This window comes from Rhyacophila brunnea, unplaced genomic scaffold (assembly GCF_057557595.1).
Source record: "Rhyacophila brunnea isolate RB1 unplaced genomic scaffold, BYU_Rbru_1.0 scaffold_18, whole genome shotgun sequence".
Classification (NCBI taxonomy): domain Eukaryota; kingdom Metazoa; phylum Arthropoda; class Insecta; order Trichoptera; family Rhyacophilidae; genus Rhyacophila; species Rhyacophila brunnea.
Window position 1 is genome coordinate 31,147,589 of NW_028232837.1, and position 23,590 is coordinate 31,171,178.

General features: G+C 34.1%; 1 protein-coding gene across 1 annotated transcript; it reads left to right on the top strand.

The window, feature by feature from the left end:
- Positions 1-6,274: 6,274 nt before the first annotated feature.
- On the top strand, positions 6,275-23,254 carry LOC147073430 (putative peptidoglycan muropeptide transporter SLC46). Its single transcript, XM_085945535.1, has 9 exons — positions 6,275-6,371; positions 8,991-9,198; positions 10,443-10,736; positions 13,877-14,029; positions 15,000-15,189; positions 18,152-18,253; positions 19,279-19,416; positions 19,541-19,624; positions 21,713-23,254. The coding sequence occupies exons 1-9, from the start codon at positions 6,316-6,318 to the stop codon at positions 21,907-21,909; spliced, it is 1,422 nt and encodes a 473-aa protein (XP_085801661.1). The 5' UTR covers positions 6,275-6,315; the 3' UTR covers positions 21,910-23,254.
- Positions 23,255-23,590: the final 336 nt, after the last annotated feature.

Below are 23,590 nucleotides of genomic sequence, written 5' to 3' on the forward strand. Positions count from 1 at the left end.
CGTTGCCCTTCGACGTCTTTGGTGACTAGAAACTACACGTGAAAATTTGCGAATAATTAGTCTATGAAAGGAGGATTAAAAAAATGTATTAAAAATGTGGTGGCATTTTGGCGTTGCCTAGGGGCGGCATTTTATCTAGGGACGTCACTGGTGAAATCAGACAATAAAATATTACATTAGTATTTCATCATTTTCAAAATAGAATCATTATTACATTATTACTTAATTGACCTGTCACTATTATGGATTGCAAACGGAAGGACATAATATTGTATGAAAAGTAGACGCAAACTGTAGAATATATTTATATAAAAAAACAAGATCTTCACACCTAATCGAACTGTTATGTAGGTTGTTGAAATCTGCTCAAAATAACCATGTCTTTACTAATAGCACCATCTATGATGTAGATGTGTAAGCTTGTTGACTTATTGACGTATTGTCTATGAACGGAAATAAATTACTTCACTCTCGCTCTTCACGTTGTTGCATTTCAATCCATCATAAATATAACATAGGTATTATACCTACCAAACTTTATAAGTTATAAGGGTTAATAAACTATAACCATGTAATATGATACAGTTTCTTACATAATATTCTAAACTTGACAGCGCTCGAAATGAAAAAGTTTACAAACCGGAGCGCACGACAGTTTTCTGAAGAACTATACATAGTTAGCATAGTTAGAAGACATAGTTATCAATTTTTTTGTGTATTTCATAAAAATAAGTATGATTTTCTATTATATGGCCTATCTAGCTCAGACGGTCAAATTATTTTTTCCACGAGACGGAGCAATAATTTTTCAGATTTCAGGAACAGGAACGGCGCTCCGGTGCGCTCCAGTCCATTTCAAGCCCTGAAACTTGATAAACACAAATGTGTAGGGCATCGGAAGTAATTTGAAATTGTACCCGTCAATAAGAGACGTCAATAAAGTAATTAAAATAATGTTATCACTAAAAATAATATGTAAAAGAGGACACGCAACTTGCGCCCTTGTCATGTATTTTTAGGTCTTTATAACGCTTATATATGAAGGACAGAATCTGCATTTTATGTACTTACTTGCATTTCCGATTGAAAAAACTTTCTTCCGTGAAAACCAGTGACGTCCCTAGCCAAAATGCCACCTCTAAGCAGCGCCAAAATGCCACCCCATTTTTTATACAGTATTTTTTATCATCCTCCATGACTCCAATATCTAAGAAAAGTATTGTATGGATACATTACTAACAAAATATATACCACTAAATCTAATTTAAATGCCATCTCTACGTCAATAGACAATATTGTGAGTCCACGGTTTTCAGATACATTTAAAAATATAAACCTGACAACTTTCAAAACTCGCGAACGGCAAGAATAATTGGATAAATTAATTAAATAAGAATGTGCCTACCTACCGATAATTCAAATATAATTCTCAAATCAGCACGTGTCATTACTGGTCATCAAGGATGTGACGTCCAAGGACAACGGAAGCAAACTAGACATCGTAAACCCGACAAAGAAACACTCCGGTGAAACATTTTATGTTAATTAATACATTTAGTTTCCAACCAGTGAGCTGATTTTTAATTGGAGAGATATTTCCGCGATTACTATGTTTAGGTACTGATACCAAATATCATAATGCCTAAATCCCCCATTAAAAATCCTCCAATCGACAGAGTTGGGAATATAATGATATTATTGTAATTGTAAATGAGTCAAGGCTAGACCAGGATGCACAGCGAAACAAAGAAAAAGAAAGTTACCGTTATCTGTTTCTGGGCGAACGAAGGGTCGAGAGTAGGTACGGTCAGTCGGTAACCTACACTTGAGCCTTGAAAGTCGTCTATAAATACGATTTGCCACCTTTTTGCGCCAAAGCGTGCGTTTACAAATGTTATTAATAATTAATTGTTACTTGTCAAGCGAAATATACTTACATTGTCCCTGAATCAGTGTTTTTAATAAGTGAAAAATATAAATCAACACCCTACGTAAACCCATACCCATCAGTACCTATGTCTATATATACCTAATGATTCTTCTCGATTTGCCGCCCATCGAGTAACTGTCGCCCCCAAGCGACGCTCAATCTGTCTACCCCCACGGGACGTCACTGGTGAAAACTTATTGTTTCTTCTTTCATTAATCTCGCTATCTAGTCTAAATACATCCTTGAAGGTAAATTACCTTACGGTTACCTTCAAAACGATGGTCTCTAAGCGTAAAATCTGTATTACATCAGGAGTTGAACAGAAGTCTTGTCTTTGGTAAGGAGACGAAGGAAAGGTAATACGAGTACCATCACGCTACATCAGGTTCCTGTCAACACAAGCTACCTGTTTCCTTTGCCCTCCTCCCCGAGGGACATAACAGAACCACAACAATTGTATTGGATCTTCGCGTCAAAGGTGAGTCTATTTCAGTCAAAATGACTGAACAATTTCTAAAGATAAGCTTCCAATCGAAATTATTATCACTACAGTTAGAACGCGATCTGGATTTGAAGGTGAAAAAAAATATTTACCCCATGTCACATGATAAATTGGGGCGATGTCACATACAAGCAATAAGATTCCATCAGATCTTGTGTGCTTGCAATGGAGTGGTGGCTAAACGTTCACATCTACATCCATAGGTCGCGGATTCAAATCCAGCCCTGGAAAAATAAATGATAAATACATTTTATTAGAAATGAGGGCGATCTAGTGCTCCAAACATGTGGTCAATAATGTTTGTTTGAGTTCATCGAACTGAAATCTTGTTATCGAATTTATCAATAAGGCTCGACTTAGTGTGTTTAGTAGACGCTAACGCAATACGCAAAGAAATCCTCATAACAGTGGCGAGGGGTGACTTTTGGAAAGAGGTAGGCTGTGGAGGTCAGAGAAAAATAACACACCTGTCACGTACGGGAAATAAGAAGATCATGCGATATTACTTCTAATGAATAGGTAGGTACACACTAATGATAACGACACGCTAATACGATGAAATTACAAAAATTCACTGACGACAAAAATTGAGCGATGAGTTTAAATTACTTACGTATTTTTTAAAATATGTATACCTACATTCATTAGATTAAATTTATTTTTATTTTTAAACACAATCTATATTACGCCATAGATTTTGTTTTAAGCAATCTGATTATTAATTATTTTGGACAAAGAGAACAAAATTATACACGAAGGTTTTAGGCTCTGCGATAGGAGCCTACCATACTTCATATAATTTGATAAACTGGCTGAGGTTACGTGACGTAAAGTCCATACGAAAAATATCACAATTTCGAAAAATAATCGACATGTATTTACGACAAAACAGATGGCACGCTGTGCTATATATTTTTTAAACCTTTGCAGATTGTTTTGTAATCTGTATAATAATTTCCTATATAATAATATACGTCATACGACAAAATATTTCGTTGGCAATTTAAATTATTTTTATAGAATGTAAAATAATCAAGTGATCATATAAATATGTCAATATGCAATTTAAAATATTTTTATTAAGAAGGTAGGCTTTAAATAATCGCCAAGTATGGAGTCTTCGCCGCTGCCTTATAATATACTACCACGATGTATTTACGATAGGTTTAAATTTGCATAGTATCTTGATCTTTACTCAATTTACCGTGTGTTGTTCTGTTGTTCATGGTACCTATTGATTTAATGAACAATGGTTAGTCATAGTTCAACATCATCCTATTTTCTGCCGTTTTGGTCCGTACCATTTGTAAAAAGGCGCTAAAAATATTGGGCTTTGTCTTGCGTACTTCCCGGGTCTTTTCGGATGTTACCGTTCTAAAAATTCTCTATAGCTCCTTAGTTAGAAGCAGGCTGTGGGTCTGTCGTTTGAACCCCGCATCAGTTGAAGTACGGACTTATGGTGGAGAATCTAAAATAAATTTTTGAGACTCCTTTACTTTCGGCTGTATGGATATTATACATGGCTCTATCCGACTGACTTTCTCTTAGGTATGCTAACATACTGTAGCTTAAAATTTAGAAGGGATCTTTATTTAGCTACATGTTTTTTCCGACTTATACGCGGAGTAAATGTGCACTCTGCCATTCTTGTGTGTCTCTGATAATGACCTTAGGAATCGAGGGCATCCACTGTTTGTTCTCCCAAGGTGCAGAACTAACCTGCCATTAGTGATGCCAATTGGGAAGGCAATTACCATGTTTATTGAAATCGCTTCGCTTGATATATTCCACTTACGTGAAGGTGAATTTAGGTGGACGTTTATGAGTTTTTAAGATAGGGTCTATCAATAGTTCACTCTGTGTGCTTCCATCTACTTTTATTTTTGTTATTTTATTTTATTTATTTTCTTATTTTATTTCTTATTGTATTATTAACTCACATTTCTCTGTATTTTTATTTTAAAAATTGTTAACACTTATTTTATGTCATGTCGTGTCAACGTCAATTGTTTTTATTGCTAGTTTATTTGTATTAAATCTAACGTTTCTTATTTTTCCTTTGATGCCGTTAATCACATACTACTAATCCATGTTTACATAAGATTAAAGTTTCAATTTCATGGTGTTGCCAGATTCTCGCGGCATACTTTCATTACGTAGGTATGGATCAAACAATACATCAATTTTATTTTCAGGCTATTCGTGGCCTTGTAATTAGTATTATGTTTAGAAAATTCTCGTATCCTACACCAGGGGATATCAACTGGTTTTTCACTAAGAGCACATTTATATAAACAGCACGAAAATGGTGGACACTAGAGGTGAGTTGGAAATACTGTCACCAGTGTGTGTACTAAAGTCTCGGATGCAACTACCCATACTCAGTACGTGTGGCCCAATAAACTTGTTCCAAAAAACTTGTTCGAACGCATGCGATGAGATCATCGCGAGTCGCTGGCTAGTTGGTAGACTTTCAAGTATATTTTAATTTATTAGTCTATGCACTCGAATGTTATAATCTTATGTATGAACGATAGGTCATAAATTTTGTGTAATTGGCAGCATATTCCCTTGGGAATGTGGTGTCGGCACGGGCTCGTTATGACAGCTCAAAACGTGTTTAAAATTTAAAAAAATCATTGTATATTCATTTTATGTTAACACAAATATTATCACCTAACAAAAAATAACTCATAAATTAAAAATGTGTTACAAATTTTATAATAAATGGGACATTTCGAAAAGCCAATGGAATCGGGTCAGTGTATTTTTAGCGATTCTTCAAAATACTAGTTAGTATTTTGGAACAAGTTTCGATACTAAGTATTTTTTTATACTTGTAGTAGGTAAACTTAGTCTTCAAAATCGACCAGTTTTTCCACCCCTAGTTGACACGTCATATTTTCGCGATGCAACTAATTTTAGAGAGTGGAAACAATATTTATTTACGAATTACAACCAGGGCTCAAAATGTACCGGAGCACACCGAAGCACCGTCCTGGTTCAAAAAATCCCCAAAATTTTTGCTCCGTCTCGTGGAAAAAACATTTGACCATCTGAAAAATTGAAGACACTTATTTTTATAAAATACACATAAAATTAGAAAAATAATATATTAATAGTTTCGTAAAATTATCGAGCGCTCCGGTTCTTAAATTTTTCTATTTCAAGCGTTGATTACAACTTGTTTATTTTTAGATCAAACAAACATTGGTTCGTGAAGGTTAATAAAAAGTGAAAAAATTGTGCCACAGGCCATTTTTATTACTGTATAAAACAGAAACTCAAGAAGAAAACATGTGTTTTTATTGAAATTTAGAAGATTTGGAAGGGAAATAAGTTGACTTTCTAAGGAAGTTCGTTTTCTCATTTACCGCACCGATTTTTACTACATTTAACTAAGTATATAGTTTTCTGAAAAATTATAAAAAAGTAATATAAAGTTTTTTTGTATGTAAGTATTAACTTTATTATCCCGTTCCAGCGCTTTTATTCAAAAGTACCCACCGCGAGTATAATGTATCGCGCTGAAATTAGCGAGTTGATATCACCTCGACTGCTCTAGGTAATTTGCCCAAGTTATTAAACATCAATATACCTATTATACTATATTTTAACGAATTCCGAACATTTGTAATTACACGAAATTAAGACTTTTGTATTTAAAATAAAAATCATCATTTTTGTCAACATTTTGGTGCAGGCGCACGCTGTTGGGAATTCCTGACCTTTACAAACTCAAATTATGTTTGGTTGACATGAGATAACAAAATATTATCTGATAAAAAGTCACGTTTACCAAAATATTTTCACGAAGTTTAGCGGTCCACTAAAGATTTGCCAGAAGTAATAAGATTTTTTTTTGTTGATAACCTAAAGGAAAATGGAGGATGAAAATACCCTAGAAGGAAAATCTATATTGAATTGTGCAGTTGTAAGGTTAGTGCAATTTAAAAGTACCACACCCTTAAAAAATATTAGAAGTACACTTGTTTTTAGTAGAGATTTTGATGAAATACTTAATTGTGTTTGTTTGAACGATGTTTAGAAATCAGCTGTCAAAACTGTTTCATTTTTTTAAATAAATTACACAAGTAAAAAACAGTTTTTCTATGTAAATTTTCTAATCCGGAAGTATTCACTTGAATATCTTATTCTTTTTCTTGTGATACCCTCACCTCTATCAGGACGATCATTACTTTAACCTTTAACGTTGTTAGATTGGTTTGTCGAATAGACCAAATGTCAAATGTTCAGGAGACGATAAACAAATTTGATTATCCTATATTTAAATACATGAAGGTATTTAAATTGTTATTTTTACAGCAAATGAATGCTGTTTTCATTACAAAACAATTTAAAGAAAAGGATGGTTCTGGTCCATTTAGATACAAAAAATCACTCTGCATTCAAAGGTCGATTTCGACAAAAACGGATATTCGACAAACCAATCCTATAGTGACGGTCTGATACCCTGAATAGTTCAATTACTGAGGTTCTAATGCCACACAATGCTTCGTATTCCTATGTTACGTTTAATTTATATGGATAATGAGTTATATTTTTATATCAGAGATATTGTTTTTAATAGGTACTATAGCGTCCTTTCCCTTCCATTGGAACATGTCAATATGTGTCGTCACGTTAATAATTTTGAAGATACGTCTATACAGATACAATCTATCGAAGACCTTATAAAAAGACTTTCAAAAAAGCGACATGTGCAATAAATACAGCAGCGATTAGAGTGGCAGATAAACACTGACACTTCAGATAATCAGGCTGACTTTAAGCTCCCTGTCTGTCATTTCTTTTTTCAATCAGGGACCCCCTGCAACTGTTGGATGATCAGCTACTGAATAATTAGAGTATTCCGGGGTAATTTCTCATCGATAAATCAGCAAGAATGCAAAAATATTTATTTCGAATTAATTGTCAATTCGTTAATTTAATCTACGTAATCAGTAATCATTATATTCACAATTTAAAAAATATAGATATTATTTTTTTTTAATTCTTACAAATAAATTAACGAATGAACGCTGATCGATAAAAAAGTCATATTTCTGATTCAGCCTTATACTTTTAGGCAATTTTCTTACGTAAGGGTAGTTTGTGTGTCACAGATTTTAAAAAAACACAGTGTAATTAATGTATCATAATATGCTTGTTAATAAACACAAATTTTCCTACATAATTCAGAACACCTCATACCTAAACGTACATATTATTAGAAAAATATTTTTGGTACAGGCGGGCCAATATTTTTTTTTTTAGAATTAATAAAAACCATGTCCTTGCTTTTTCGAACAAGGTGGTTGATCACAAATACCCAGGCTTTGAGAAAAACACACAAATATTGTGTCTGCACCACGAGAGCCGCCGGAATTAAGGAATATTACATTCTTATATCTTGTGAATTATTCAACGAATAAAAATATTTTTAACAATAGAATGTTTAACAGAATTAAATTCGAGTTTTGCTTTATTATAATTATAAAATTGGGTAGGAGAGAGTGTATATAGGAGGTTTTCTCCAATCAAACCATCATAATAATAACAATAACAATAACGAAGTGAGACAGCGAAGTACGACGGAAGACTGAAAAAAATAAGGGAAACATCCTGAAAACAACAGTGAAAAAACAGAACAACGATAAATATATCTATGACCTTTCAGGAAAAATATAAATTTAATATTAAAATTGTCCTATATCTATTGTGTTGATAGATTTTTAATAGCACAAATTTTCAATACGCCATAATAAATCAAATTATATACCTATTTTCTGCATAATCGCTAGAAAGCCTCAAATAAACGGGACTTTGCGGCAAGTTTAGGATATCTCATCTTAATCAATATAATATGTTCAAAATGATTGGGTGACTAGGTACAACGAAATAATGACCTAACCTAACCTAAATAGATTACATAAAAATTAATGTTTCATTTTTCCCCTGGCTGTTCTGTTTTGTAACTGTTCTGTTTTGTCATGTTCTGTTTTGACATGTTCTGTTTTGTCCGGTTACCGGCAGAGAAATACATGATGCAAACCACATCCTCTAGGAATGTCGTAAAATGTGTACGGAAAGGGAAAAGCTACTCAAGTCGGTTCAACCAGCTGTTGGGCAACATCGGAACGTCCGACCTGGTTGCAACAAAGGCCAATTTTATTGCATTTAGAAAATTTGCGGCGTCATACTGCCAACGTGAAGATCTTTTCACTTCTTGCGTTTGTATACATCTGACTGATTCGCAGCTAACTTCATACTGTCGCGCACTTTCGTAACGGTGTTACTGCGCAGTTCTCAATTTCACTCTACCAAACGCCCCAAAAGAAGTTTAATTTCAAAAAATCGATGCTTCACACCAAACGTAATACGCCCGATTAAGACCAGCTGTGGTGCAGGGCGGGTGTGGTTTGGCGGGGTCAATTACTTCAATGTAGTGAGACAGCGCTACATTGAGGAAATTTTGCAAGATATGAACTGGTAATGCAGTTTAGTATCCAGGCGAGTGGTTGAAGAATATAATTATATGTATTTCCTTATTTCCAGCGAACCAATTGAAGAAGATGATGAAGAATACACATCATGTTGGTCCAGAGTTACCATGGAGCCACTCTGGTTCGGAGCCATAGCTTCTCTGACGATGGGTTTCAGCGCGTTCCAGAACCAGTTTATCCAAAGAGCTTGCATGGTGGATATGGGATACTCTGAAGATGTCTGTCTCCACTCCAATGGTACTGTAAAACACTTGATTGAAGTAAGTAGACCGTGATATAAATATTGTATTAGATTAGTCATTAGTCGCAATTTTATAACAACCAATATGCCAGTCGATATATGAATGGAAAATCTCAAGAAATAGCCACCTACTTAAAACAATAATATTTGGTTACATGTAAATTGTATGTAAAACATTTCACCGTGGCACAGTTTGCCGTGAGCTTTCTTATCGGAAAGAGATGACCGTATACTATACGGTCTCCAATTGTATTACATTCTATATGAACATAAATTTAATTTTCACAACTGATTTTGGAGAAAATCACGAATTCAAGGATGAAAACCTAACCTAACCTAACAAATAATCCAGTGTATCGGCTATTTTCAAAATCTGTTTGCTGCTGGCTTCCTGTAAAGTGTAAACCGACAAGAACCGTGTTTTATTTATAGATGAATTTTATATATACTACTACCAAAAGAAATTGGACCGTCTTTGATATACGGCCATATATTTCCGATACAACATTTGACGGTGAAGTGTGATACGTAGAACTGTATACGTACATGTTTCGGGACGCGTATATAAGTTGGGTATCGATATGTTATATAAAAGGTTTCTATAACATTGAGGATGTACTAAACTATGCGTTGTAATGTAAATGCAAAAAAAATACATTTTTATACAAATCGACATACGAGAGGTTTTAACAGCTCATGGTATATAGCCAACAACAACGGTATAAACACAATACTAAGAGATTATTTATCATGTTCATTGACACGTAATATTTAAATACATTTTTAACAAATTTTATTTGTGTTTTATAAAAATAAATGGGTTTGATTTTTTGTTAAATGGCCATTCTAACTCAAACGGTAAAATTATTTTTTCCATGAAACTGAACGATAATGTTGCCGATTTTACGACCCGGAACGGCTCTCGGGTGCGCTCCTATCCATTTCGAGCCTTGATACTATTGTTATCTATTATAGTGTGGTTTACGCAGGGCTTATTGAATTTAAAAAAATTAACAGACAATACACAATATATTGTGTAATATGTATTCTTAATCCAACGAAAACCAATAAGTATGAATAAAAAAGTGTCCACAATTTGGTCGTATCGCCCAAAACATACCAAAACTATTATGGTATGGTTTTGGCATGGATTAATTGTTTTTTTTAAATTAACCAACAACATATTTTATGTAAATTGTAGTCTTAGTTCAGTAAAACTCTTCAATCCATTGAAATAAGCTCTGCATTTTTTTATTATTTAAGATGCAGAGCCAGCAAATTGTGTCGTCAATATCACATACAGCCAACCTGATCGGAGGAGCCATAACCGTGGTGATGATCATGTTCTTAGGCCCCTGGAGCGATTCAAGTGGAAGAAGGAAACCTGTGATCCTATTCTCAATAGCTGGGATGATTGTTACTTCTCTATCTCTACTAATACTTCAAGCTTTCCCTAAGGCATCTGTACCATGGGCGATATATTTGGAGATAATGCCATTTGCAATTGGTGGAAGCAACGCTATGTTAATGATGGCCACTTTCAATTACCTCGGTGATGTAAGTGAAGAGATTTAATATTTTGTTATGTGTTATATACCCAAATGTTAGGTTAGGTTAAGTCAGAGATCGAAATGGACCGGAACGCACCGGAGCCCTGCTCCGGTTCGTAAAATCTCCAAAATTATTGCTCCGTCTCGTGGACATATTAAATTGACAGTGATCTAGATTTGCCATTTAATGTAAAAATCGGAAAGTTTGTCCACACTGGTAACCTCATTAAATTTCACGATAATTATCAAAATTTGTTTGACTAAAAATTATTTTAATCGAAATTTGATGAGGTTGCCAGCAACTTGATGCCAATGTGGACATGACATAACACACTATTTTTTATAAAATACACAAGCAATTAGATAACTATGTTAACATTTTCATAAAATATTGAGCGCTCCGATTCGTAAAATATTCCATTTCGAGCGCTGGGTTAAGTTATCATCAAATTAATCATACGTGGAGTATTACCATGGATATCGCTAACTAATCTAATTGACAACCAAATGAATTGGATCTATTTATGGGATGATTTGACGCTGTCATCTTGACGACATGTTCAACCGGACGATGGCCAACGCGGCGCCGATAAAGGTGAATGTAATTCATGAAGAATTATGATAACGTTACGATTCGAAACAGCAAATAGCTAGGAAGTATAATTCACGATACCTTTATTAAATTAGTATTTTAAATATAAAGATATAGGTATAACATTATGTTGTCGTTGTCCTTGCGTCTAGATGGGGTTAGTGTTGCTAACTGTGGTAAAAATAAAATTGGAAGTGATTTTACTTATTCTAACAAGAACAAAGTCAATACCTTTCCTTTCGCATATCAAAAAAGTGCAAGAATCGAAAAAATGTCTATACGTCATGTAAAAACCACACATGTTAACAGAAATATAATATTTCAAAATTGACAACAAATGCCTATAGTGTTTCCAGTGGCGCACCCAGGGGGAGGCAAGGGGCCCTGGCACCCCCCAAACATGAAAATTATCAGAATGATTTTAAACATTGAAATTGAAAGCCAATAAACTATACCTTGGGCTTAGACAAATAAGAACACGACGAAAAAATGATTTTAATTTCTAACACAAAAATTTCGAAACACTAATGTCGGGTTTTTTTAGAAACCCAATCCTTAATGGAACTGTCAAAAAAATCTCGGTGTCCACCCGAATTCCGGAGTAGTGTAGGTCATGGCTGGGGAGGGCTGACAGGGCTCTAGCCTGGGAGCCCGAGCTGTGGGGGGCCCGGCGTGTCGGGTTGACCAGATAAGTGAGATAAACACACATCATAAATTAGCTTTTATAGTAAAAAAATTCATGAACATTTTAGATTATATAATTGTGCAATATATTTTCTGATTATTATGTGTCGATACTTGACAGCTCCATTATTAAAGTAAGAAAAGAACGACTACACCCACTAGTCGTTGGTGGTGTAAGTCAAAGAATGTTTGTTTTCAGTGGAATTCGGCATTAATATTGTAGCTCTCTAGTTCAAGCGGGTAGCACAGCCGATAATATTTGAGTAATGTTTTAGCATACTAGGCGCACATGTCCAGCATGGTTGCTGTTAGTCACTTCCAATCCGCCAGTCGCTGATGACACGCTCAACGGTTACCGCCGTTATGCCTCCAATTTAATAAAAACTATGAGAAACTGTACAAATATACCGCCGTGTATTGTGAAAATATGTAAAAATAATTATATGAAGAAGAAAAAGAGCCTATGGGACTGATTTATATTTATAATCATACTGATTTATTTACCCCCCAATATTAAATACTGGGTGCGCCACTGAGTGTGTCAACAGCGTTCAAGTTTCGTTTCATGCCATTCCGATAATCATCAAACTAAATAAGCACAAATTAAATTATATTATACCATTCCACTATAAGGCCATGAATACTCATATTGTTTGAAGTGTTAAATTATATCGTTTTATTTCTGAAGCTTCTAAAATAGGCACCAACCTACCTAGGTGACTGATAGTCAGAAATTTGATGCGTATGTAAATAAATAAACTAAATATCTAGCGTATTTTCAACACATTTAAAGCTGTCGGAGGCATCAAAAGATGCTAGTAAAAACGCTACAAGCCAGATGCATATTTTGCAAGTTAGATTTCTATTGAAATTGCCAGATCTGGCAAGAAAACGCTAAATTGGCAACGCTGGATGGGGTCAAGTCAGCGGCACCAAATCGTCCTAGATGCTTCCCTGGCAACGTGTGCTATCAGTCGCTATTTTATCTAAATGAGCATGACTTTCCCAAGACATGTTTATTTCTTTTAATCTATATTTTATATCAAACGGCAAATTTGTACGATGTTTTTACAGCTCTCACAACTCACAACAAAGATACGATCTTGTATCAATAAAGGTGAGTTTAAAAAAAGCGATTCATGTATCCTGATTGTAGGTACTGATTCAAATCAGTGATATCACCATCGATTAGGCTTATATTTCTAGTATTAAGTAGGTACTGGTAAAATTATATCGGCTTTTTATAGCACCATATACTTAAATCACATAATATAAGGTATATTTAAAATTTAACATAAAAACAAAAGGTGTCACACATAGAACTGTCGGTAAAATAGTATCCCGTAATATCCAGAATTAATGACATGCTATTTTATTTTATTTTTACAACGTTTTTATTAGGTCGTATTATTATTTGTCCGGTGGTTGTTTATCCAGTACAAATCTTGCAATCGATTTTTAACTAACTTCCCGACTAGCTAGACATTTGAAACTTTTAGAATATAACAGAACACGATGCCAATGCATTTTTAGCCATCTTTAGTAGAATTGAATTCATTTTCAGTTAATTCTGTTTTGTATGAAAAGTTATTTCGGAAGAAATCCGTAATCCAATCCACTATTGTTGGTTGCTAGGAGTCTGGGGTCCTAGGAACTAAATTATTAATATATACGTGCGTTACTATGGAAATCAAAATGACATTTCAGTATTATTTCTATCAAGTACTTACAAATTTTTTTGATCGTTTAAGCTAGCAAGTCAAGTATATATGATTCAACAGAAAATTTAAAAACGTTGTACCTATATATAAAGTTCTTTTTATCTTGTAATTATTATTGTCTGAATATTGTGCAGGTGCCTATGTTTTTAGATTTCCTTTAAAACTGGTAGATGTATGACAACATTGATTGGGACAAATAGTGCCAGCATTTCAGCCGCATCCATTATTGGTGCACTTTCAGCTCCATTTCTCCTTGGAAGTACCGGATTTGTAGGGGTCTTTGGAATATCTGCGGTTTTAGAGGTAAAAAATGAAAATAAAATGCATTTTACACTCATTATAATGTAGTGAAGTTATTCCTCAAACTCCTAATGCAATATGGTAAACTGTTCGTAGAAAATTATGAGTGTTGCTTATTGAAATAATAAAATTAATGATAATAAGTAATTTGAACGAAATAAACAATCGAAAATCTTCATTAATTTATCGCGAATAGGTTACCCCGTATTGTATTCGAAGATAATCAATAAGTACCACTAACCTTGTACAAAAAAGCAATGCCATGGTTATTTAAAAAAAAAACCAGTACTACCATCGTAATTCGCAATTCAGTACCACGGCTTGAATATAGTCAGCATTGGGGAGATAATGAAAAGTATATAAAGGAACCAATAAAATTAATTTTTCAAATTTCTATCTGATAAAATTATTGCACATGTCACTTATGAATAACTTAAAAATAAACATTGTAAATTTGGCGTTCATATCTTTATACATAATATAATATTCTTTTTAACACTATAACAGGCATAGAGGCATAATGACGGTAGTGTATTTAGTAATATAATTGAAACAATTACAAAACCCAGGCTGTGAGAAAATCACATACTTAAATATTTGTTTATTTTATTTATTTAAAAATGACACATTGAGCACATAACAAATTATTAATTCAAGACGTTAACAACATGTCATTTAGAATAAAAAGTACAGAAAAATCAACTTAGTAGAGAGAAAACAAAGCAAAAAACAGTTTTATGGCAAAAGAAATAAAATGAAAAAACAACAATGTTACAAGAAAAATACAAATTAAACAATAAAATAGATTTTTAAAAACAAAATAAATATTTCATAAAAATGTCTACAACTCTAGGGAGTGCATTGACCAGTCATGAGAAAACAGCTTTCACAATCAATATATATATTATTCAGATTTTTTACATGGGAAATGTCGAAATATACTTACATACCTAATTTATTACTGTTTTTTCAGTCGTTCTCGTTCTGTTACGCTATATGGAAAGTGAAAGATTTGAATCCGACCAGAAATATTCCATCGCCCTTCAATTTGACTCTTCCCATACAAGCTGTGAAATGTTTTTTTAAAAAGAGAGAGGGACCCAGGAGGAAAAATGTTATGCTTATGGTATTATTGCCTTGTACCACCACATTCACATTTGCAAGTAAGGCCCTACATACCCTTGGTATTTTGTACCTATATTATAATTTAACACGTCGTGTCAAAAAATGAATCCTGAAATGCACAGGGGTGTCTACGCAGATCTAATGTCAAAAACATAATATTAAAGTCGATGACAGATTAACAAAACACTAAACTAAACTCACTTTGTTAATTAAATCATACGTGCATATTATTACTGACAAAAATTGTTAAGTCTTTGCAATTTAAAAGTTTGACATAGGTACCCTCTAAAATCCGGCATAACTAATGCTAATTTATTTGTGTTTTAATTACATGTTGTATATATCGGATGGCCTTGTTTTTTTAGCATACATAATTATATATAGACATATTTCACATAATCCACTGTTAACTCTAATTATATAAATTATTGACTTACCAACTTTTGGCAGCAACCTCCTGATCATTATTGCGGTGGTTCCTTAAAATAAATAATGGGGAATATTTTGCAAAGCACGAAAAAGATTTATTGGAAGGTTTTAAAAGACGTTCTGGACATTGGGGTGACTTCGTAACATATTTATTGTCAAAATAATAAGTTTAGTTACGCAAGGTATTTACATAGGCGGTGGTAAACAAAATTGAAATTGAAAATTGAAATTGAAATAATGTTGTTAGGTACCATCTTTTTAGGGAGCTTTAAGCAATCTTTTTCAGCTATTTCCCATGAGGCACGTTTCTAAATTTAAAATTATAGGTTCCAGTATAAAATTCCTAATAATTAATAAGAATTTACTTCGATATTTTTATACATCCTTGGATGAGCTTTCTACCTAGTATAATTATTATATCTTATATTAATGCAGTAGAGCAAAGAATGCACATATATCTACTTCACTTTATTACAATTTTACCATACTTATATGATAAAAGGTACTGAGGATTAAACGAGTACAAGTGACATAATTTAAAATTAATTAGGTGTAGTTTTCACATCACAATATATATACATAATATCGTCACTGTTCTGGCAGAAAACACTAATTCGAAAAAATGACAAATGGAGTTAGTACCAAAATGTTCCTTATTTCAAACTTTTCCGTCTGGAAACCTTCTTAATAAATAAAAAGTCTTTATTTTAAAGTCATCCTTTTTACGATTACTTAATAAACTCACATGATAGACCATTATTTTAAACATTTTAACAACTTCAAAGTCAGATTACTCAAAACTAGGATTCTCCAGTTAGTGTGTTCTGCCAGAACAGAGACGATATTATATATGCGTAAAACAGAATTCAATATCTGTCTTCATGCATCTTCCAGGGCCATATCAGTATTCCATACCTCCGCCGTATACACCCATCGGATGATATTTAGCGTCCTTACATGATGCCGGAATTCGGTTGGCTTGAAGAACAGGCAAGACACGTTAAATTTACAGTCTCATTTTTAAATTTGAAATCGATTTACCCAACTTGATAACTGGTGGACATGCATTCGTTTAATCCTCCTCACCTCGGTACACTATAAACTTTATGACAGATTTACAAAACCAATAACAATAGTTTTGCAATGTTAATCAAATAAAAAAATCATTACGCAATGTAAAATTAGTTGCACAAATATATTGCATGGTGAAGAGGGCATTTATTTGAGTGGTTATATTTTGATTATTGTCACACATCCTTGGAAGAGCTTTCCAGCTTGTAATAACATATTAGGTTGTTATAAAAATAATTATTGTAGTCTAACTGGCGTATGCATGTAACAGCAAACTGCATTCAAGCTATTTACTACAAATTTGCATGCATAAACCTAATTTGAATCTGTCGAATAATGACGTCACGTCGCTGACGTAATACGCGTCATGCCGTGGCTAATGTTACCAACTTTTAAATTAAAATTTCCCGAATTTTGAAATTGTGAATAGGTGTAAAAATGTGCGAACGGTATCATATAAATTTAATAATTATAAATGAATAATTATCATGAACTTTAAATAATTTATTTGTTATAAAATCATATTTATTTTATACTTCGTAATGCACAAAATGATAAAGTATACCTAGTAAATATTTCCATAATATGGCAATACAGCTTCGCAGACTCATTGACAATATTACATACATCTCCATCGATCCACGATCTGTATACATTTTACAAGCATTTGGCATCATCATGAATCCGATTATAGCACAACGGCTTGTTTCAAGTCTCTTACTAAACGCTTGTTGTGATGAACTCGTTTTAGACGTATATTAAAGTGACACTGACAGCTCGCGGAGATCGCCGCCATTTTAAGTTTGGTGCGCATTCCTGTACGCATCTTCGTGACGTATGCATTTTTTATAGTTTTCTTATTTGGCCGATAAACCGGTTACTGCGTTGAATGCTGTTCAAAAGTGTATGAATACGGCAGTAAGATATTCAACTGTATGTGGTTTCATTCTTCTGTCAAGTTTTTAAACGATTTTAATAATGATGGTTCACGTTCTAACCTCACCCGACCGATAAACTATGTTATGTTTTTGAGTTTACAAAACCTTACCTGATCGATGTTAAGTCATGTGTATTAAAAAAATATGAAATGCCTAGTTTCAAATCTCCCTAAAACGGTTTTTGAAAAATTTTGTATTAGATATGTATTTATACGGATATTTTTGTTACCTATATGATGACCAAAGATTGAACTTTAAAAAACCGTCAATACGTATGATCAAAAATTAGGGAAAATTTTAAAACCCGCTGAAATGGTTGGGTGTGGTTTTCAAATACCCTTAAAATAGATAAGCCAAAATACTCTTTAGAATGTACAAATTAAATAATAAATACTTAAAGTTCACAGATGAGTTTTTCTCAAAACTATCTAAAATCGTTTTAGGGGGTTTTGAAACTAGGCGCTTCATCTGTTACATTGTATTTTATTATGTTCATAACAAAATTTACCTAGGAACTTAAAACAATAGAAGTGAATTATTGTTTATTTTCATTTTTTTCTAGCCGAGATGATAATTTTATACATGTATTTGAGGTTTCGATTAAACTGGACAGAGATAGAATATGGATACTTCACTGCTTTTAGAGGTATTTCGCAATTAACAGGTGAGAAAAATTGACAAATCATAAATATAAGCAATATTAATTATTATAATTAGTAAGCCGCCCACGCGATGGACGAGTGCACAGAACAGATAATAAATATAATACCGATAGGCTATATTCAATACGCCGCATATTGATGCAGGGTTTTTGAATGTGTGAGTGTCCTACCAAAATGAAGCACGCATTATACACGTGCAATAGTGTGTGTAATACACCAACATTAAATGAGCGTACATGCATAAACCGAGAGCATTTTTCAGTATTCGACGTACAACGCATTCTTGACACGTGTGTAAATTTAACCCGGATTCTTCCTTACTCGAGTCGGTTACCTGCTATCGCCTTACCCGTTAGATATTTCAGTTCCCATTATTTATGAGTTCCCTGGACGAGTGGTAATGTGTCAACTTATGAAGCTGTGGGTTTCGAGTTCAAATCCCTGTGTGTTGGACCTAGAGCATGGACCTTATGGGTTGAGAAAGTGGTTAACATTAATTTCATCTATTTCTAAGAAACGCCTTTCTGAGGAGAAAAAAAATAGGTTCACATCGATTAATTTGAGCCAAGTTTGGAGTGCTGAGACATCCACGGAATGTGGGTTTAAATTCAATTTTACGTGTAAACAGTTATTGTCACGATAGTTTAAAATACGCAATATTGCCGCCAGTAAATCCATGCACGTGTAAAGGCGCTATAAGTTTATAATGCAAGTAAATGTAGAGTGCGCCAAAAGCATACACAGAACGAGATTCTCTTAGTTATGCAACATCCGTGATGTGGTTCGGCTGAATTTCCATGCCGTTTGATCTGATATGACTGGCTCAGGATAGGGAGATGTTAGTACGAGAAAAGTAAAATATAATGGATCTACTTTTACGAGGAATGGTCTTTATTTAGTCTTACGGTCAACCCATTAGGTCCATGCTCTGGATCAAACATTTTTTTGGTTGGTTCTTATAAGATCTCATCAATAACGAGAGTATCAATACCTACGTAGGCATCGTTTAATAATATTAACATTTCAGGAACGATATTAATCGTAAAATTATTAAAACATGGAATGAAACTAAATGATGAAACCATTGGGTTAATTGGTGCACTGTCTTCCCTGGCTTCCTCGAGTACTCTCATCCTGGCCAACAGTACTTCCGTCGTATTCCTGGGTAAGGAATTTTCAATAATATGTTTTTTCCTTAGTTTTCATTTGTTTTGTTGTCTCATTCTGTAAAAGCATTTATATAAAATAAAAAATGTAAACTTAACAATACGATATTTAATTCATTTCAGCACCGATACTTGGGATTCTTGGACGTGGCTCAATCATCGCTGAGAAACCGGTACTAAATAAGCAAATCACTGCGGACGAGCAAGGTGTGCATTTTTGACAGTTTGTTTTGAGCTAAGATAAAAATGTGTTAAATATTATTATTATTACTAACTTACTTAAGCTGGCGCTACAGACCATTCAAGTGCATGGTCGATTGCTCACCCGTCCTCCAGGATCTCTATCCCGAATTATCTTTACTTTGTCAGTCACACTCAGCCTCTCTGCATCCCTCCTGATGTTATCCGTCCGTCTCCTGCAGTGGTGGCCCAGAAACCGAGTGCATACTGGGGTTCCTTCATAAACTTTATGAAGAGCTCTAGATACATCCGCATCTAACAATGTGGCCTTTGACAATATTTTCAGCTGGGGTCGATCCATTGCTTTTCTCTGCCACGTACTTCCACCAAACCTGACAAGCCCCTCGGGTACCACTGAATGACTGTATTCGTCCAGCGGTTGTCCGTTCGCCGTGCGATATGTCCGGCCCAGCGCCATTTCATCAATTTGGTGACCTCTATCATATCTCTCACTCTTGTTTGCTTCCTTATCCATTGGTTTCTTCTGCGGTCCTTACGTGTTATGCCCAACATGCACCTTTCCATGCTACGTTGCGCTACCCTCAATTTTTGGATCTCTCGTGTGTTGAGAGTCCATGTTTCGCAAGCATACGTTAGCACTGGTAGCACACATTGGTTGAATACTTTATGCTTCAGGCATATTAGAAGGTCGCTCTTGAAGATATTACTTAAGCGCCCGAATGCACTCCAAGCTAGCTTGGCTTTTCGAGCAATCTCGTCATCTATACCTCCATCTACAGACATTTGCTATCCGAGGTAGACATAGCTGTTGATCCTCTCGATATGATTGCCGTTGATGAAGATCGCTTTTGGATCAGCGAATTGGTTTATCATTACTTTGGTCTTTGAGACATTAATCTTTAAACCTACTTTCAAGCTTTCATTTGCGAGGTCTTGCATCATGCCCTGGAGTTCTTTTTGAGTTTCCGCGAAGACAACAATGTCGTCTGCAAAGCGGAGGTGACTGAGGTATTAACAATTTACATCCTTTGACTATATTGGGCTTAAATTTTTCGCAGAGCTACTCATTCGTACGGATGCGCCACCTTTGGTTTTCTTTAACCGGTTGACGTATTCTTCGGATGATTTTCTTTTCGGATACCTTGAGAGCCATCTGTTGTTTCTCCATTGGGATTACACCCTTACAGACCAATTGGTCTCACGTCACCTTGTATACCCGAAATTTTATCTTTTTGGACAATAGCTTGGACCTGGATAGACTCTTCAGTGCGAGGAACTCTGCATTTCCCCTCTTCAGTCTACTGACAAGTTCGAGCTTCACCTCGTTCTTCTGGAAGATCTTGGTTCCCAAGTCTCGAATGCCCACAGACTTGTTTCCTAGGTGTTATTATTACACTAATTTATATTTTTAAAAAGTGTATTGTTAATTTAATCAATTACTAACTACCCGGTACTGCTCCCTATGGGAAAAAATGTGGCATGCTTTGGGACTTTTTGGTAGTAATATGTACATATCTATACGATTTATAACTAATCTTTGATAAACTATTTTTTTATTCAACGAATAATTCACAAGATTTGAGAATGTAACATTATATACCTATATATTGAACATATATATTATGAAAACATCATCTCATGCATATACCCATTGTCCCGTCGGGTGCCGTATATATTTTTTAAAAGATTTTGTCTAGTGGGTATATGCATGAGATGTTTTCAAATTATGTACTAATCTAATCTTTGATAGCTCTATATCACATAATATATTATTTTTCGGTTCTTGTGGATTTACTGGAAGCCAGCGGTAAACAAATTTTGAAAAAAGCCGATATACTGGATTAATTGTTAGGTTAGGTTAGGTTAGGTGAATTCATGAAATTGCCTAATTCGGCTATGAAAATTGCTGCTGCTCTTGCCTGGCTTCCAGTAAACAGACTTATTTTTCTATAATAAATTATTAACATTACTTATAGGTATAATTACTTGTCATATAATTAAAAAAACTGTCGTATATACTGCAGAATGATTCTGTTTTGTAGAAATTAGCTTAGTTTTAGAATGATTTATAAATAAGTTTTTGTTAAATTTCAGGAAAACTCAATGCTATGACTGCGTTAGCCGATAGATGCATGTCGTTTGCAGTGGTTCCTTTGGCTCATTACATCTACTCGAAGACGATATCATGGTGCCCAAACTGTTTTTTGTTTCTGAGTATATTTGCTGCAATTCTACAAATTACAATATACTCATGTGTCACATTTGTAGAACGAAAAGTAATTAGAAGATAAACAGTATTTAATTATCATGTACTAGCCAAAGCTTGGTAGCAACAAGCAATTAAAATTCATACAATAAAGATGTTATTATTCACAAAGGCGCTTCCCGATCCTTACGATCTTCCGATATCTTACGCATTTCAATTAGACATCATATTATTATGTTTATCTCTATAATGTGTCATGTGTCTAGATCAGTGGTTCTCATGTGCGGCCACCAACATAATTTTCAGTATTTAATTGAATTAACTGGGCTAACGTTAAATAATATGCGTTATTGGAAATGAGTCATGACCAAGTACTTAAAAACAATTTTAATAATACCACGGTTGAAAATTTTTGGTCGAAGTTATACGTTGACCAAGAATCAAGTCAATTCAAAGAATTGGCAACAATCGCTTTATTAATATTGACGAATTTTTCCTACTACTGTATACTGTGAAAGATAATTCAGTTTAATGCACTTCATAAAAAACAAATATCGAAGCCAGTTGAAAGATGTAAACTTGACGCAGTCATGCGGCTCGCATTGGAAAAAAGGAGTATTGAGGAATTTCCATTTCATTATTTTTAAATAAATAGATATGTACACAAATGTCCAAATGTCTTTTATTAAATGGGCGTGTCTATAAATAAATTGATTCATTTTTTTAGTAAATAAAATTTAGTTTTAATTTTTTCAATCATAACAAAAGTGAAATTTGGTTCGTCCACGAGACGTTTCCATAGAACTGTCAATGTCAATTGTGCGGCCACAGCTAAATTTCACATGAGAACCACTGCTATAGATGCAGGTGTAGGATTTTTATAAGTATGTTTAGTATGTTTCCTAATAATAAAGATTGTTTGTCCAATATGGTACATGTTAATTGGCTACCATAAATGGAGGTCGCGATCAGTACTTTATATGATGCCGAGGGCTTTCAACTTAATAATTCAAGTGGATTTATTTGAAAATACAAAAGAATCACTGAAAATATGCGGAATAGATACCCTTAAGTTTACTTCGCGAAAACATTGGGTTCCGCATAATACTATTTGAGAAACGCTGCTTTAGAGCATCGCATTGCCCTTAACCTTTTCGACAGGTAGGGTGGCCCGCATCAGGATGTGGGGGCCATGGTCTGGATACAAATAATATACCATGAAATGTTCATAAATCCGCAATGGACCCAATTGAAATTAAAATCATCTTATTTCATAAATATCAAAATCTCGTTATAGTGATCAAAGATGGAAAAGGAGTTATAAATAAATAGTTGATGCGCTGCCAAACTGTGACTGGTATTTCAGTTTCTGTTTAATATAAATAAGTTACAATACACTGCTCAATATAATAAAGTATTTTATTTATTGGAGATTTGTAATAATTAATTTGGCATGTATACCCACAGTGAAATAACCAGTGACGTCTCGTGGCGGTAGGCAGGCCATGCGTTTCATAAGTACGGCACATTTTACAGGGCGAATGAAGGAACGAATACAAACACATACATATTACTACTTTTGAGGGCAGTGGCAGTTTTCCATAAAGCAGACAATGCTTTCGCATCATAATCGACATCTCAGTTTAAAAAATAATCGAAGCATAAAAAACAAAACATTAAAGATAAAAATAAACTTACAGTTTTAAAAATGTTATGACATTTGACTACGTTAAAAAGGATCCCATCGTTTTATTACTTACTACTAT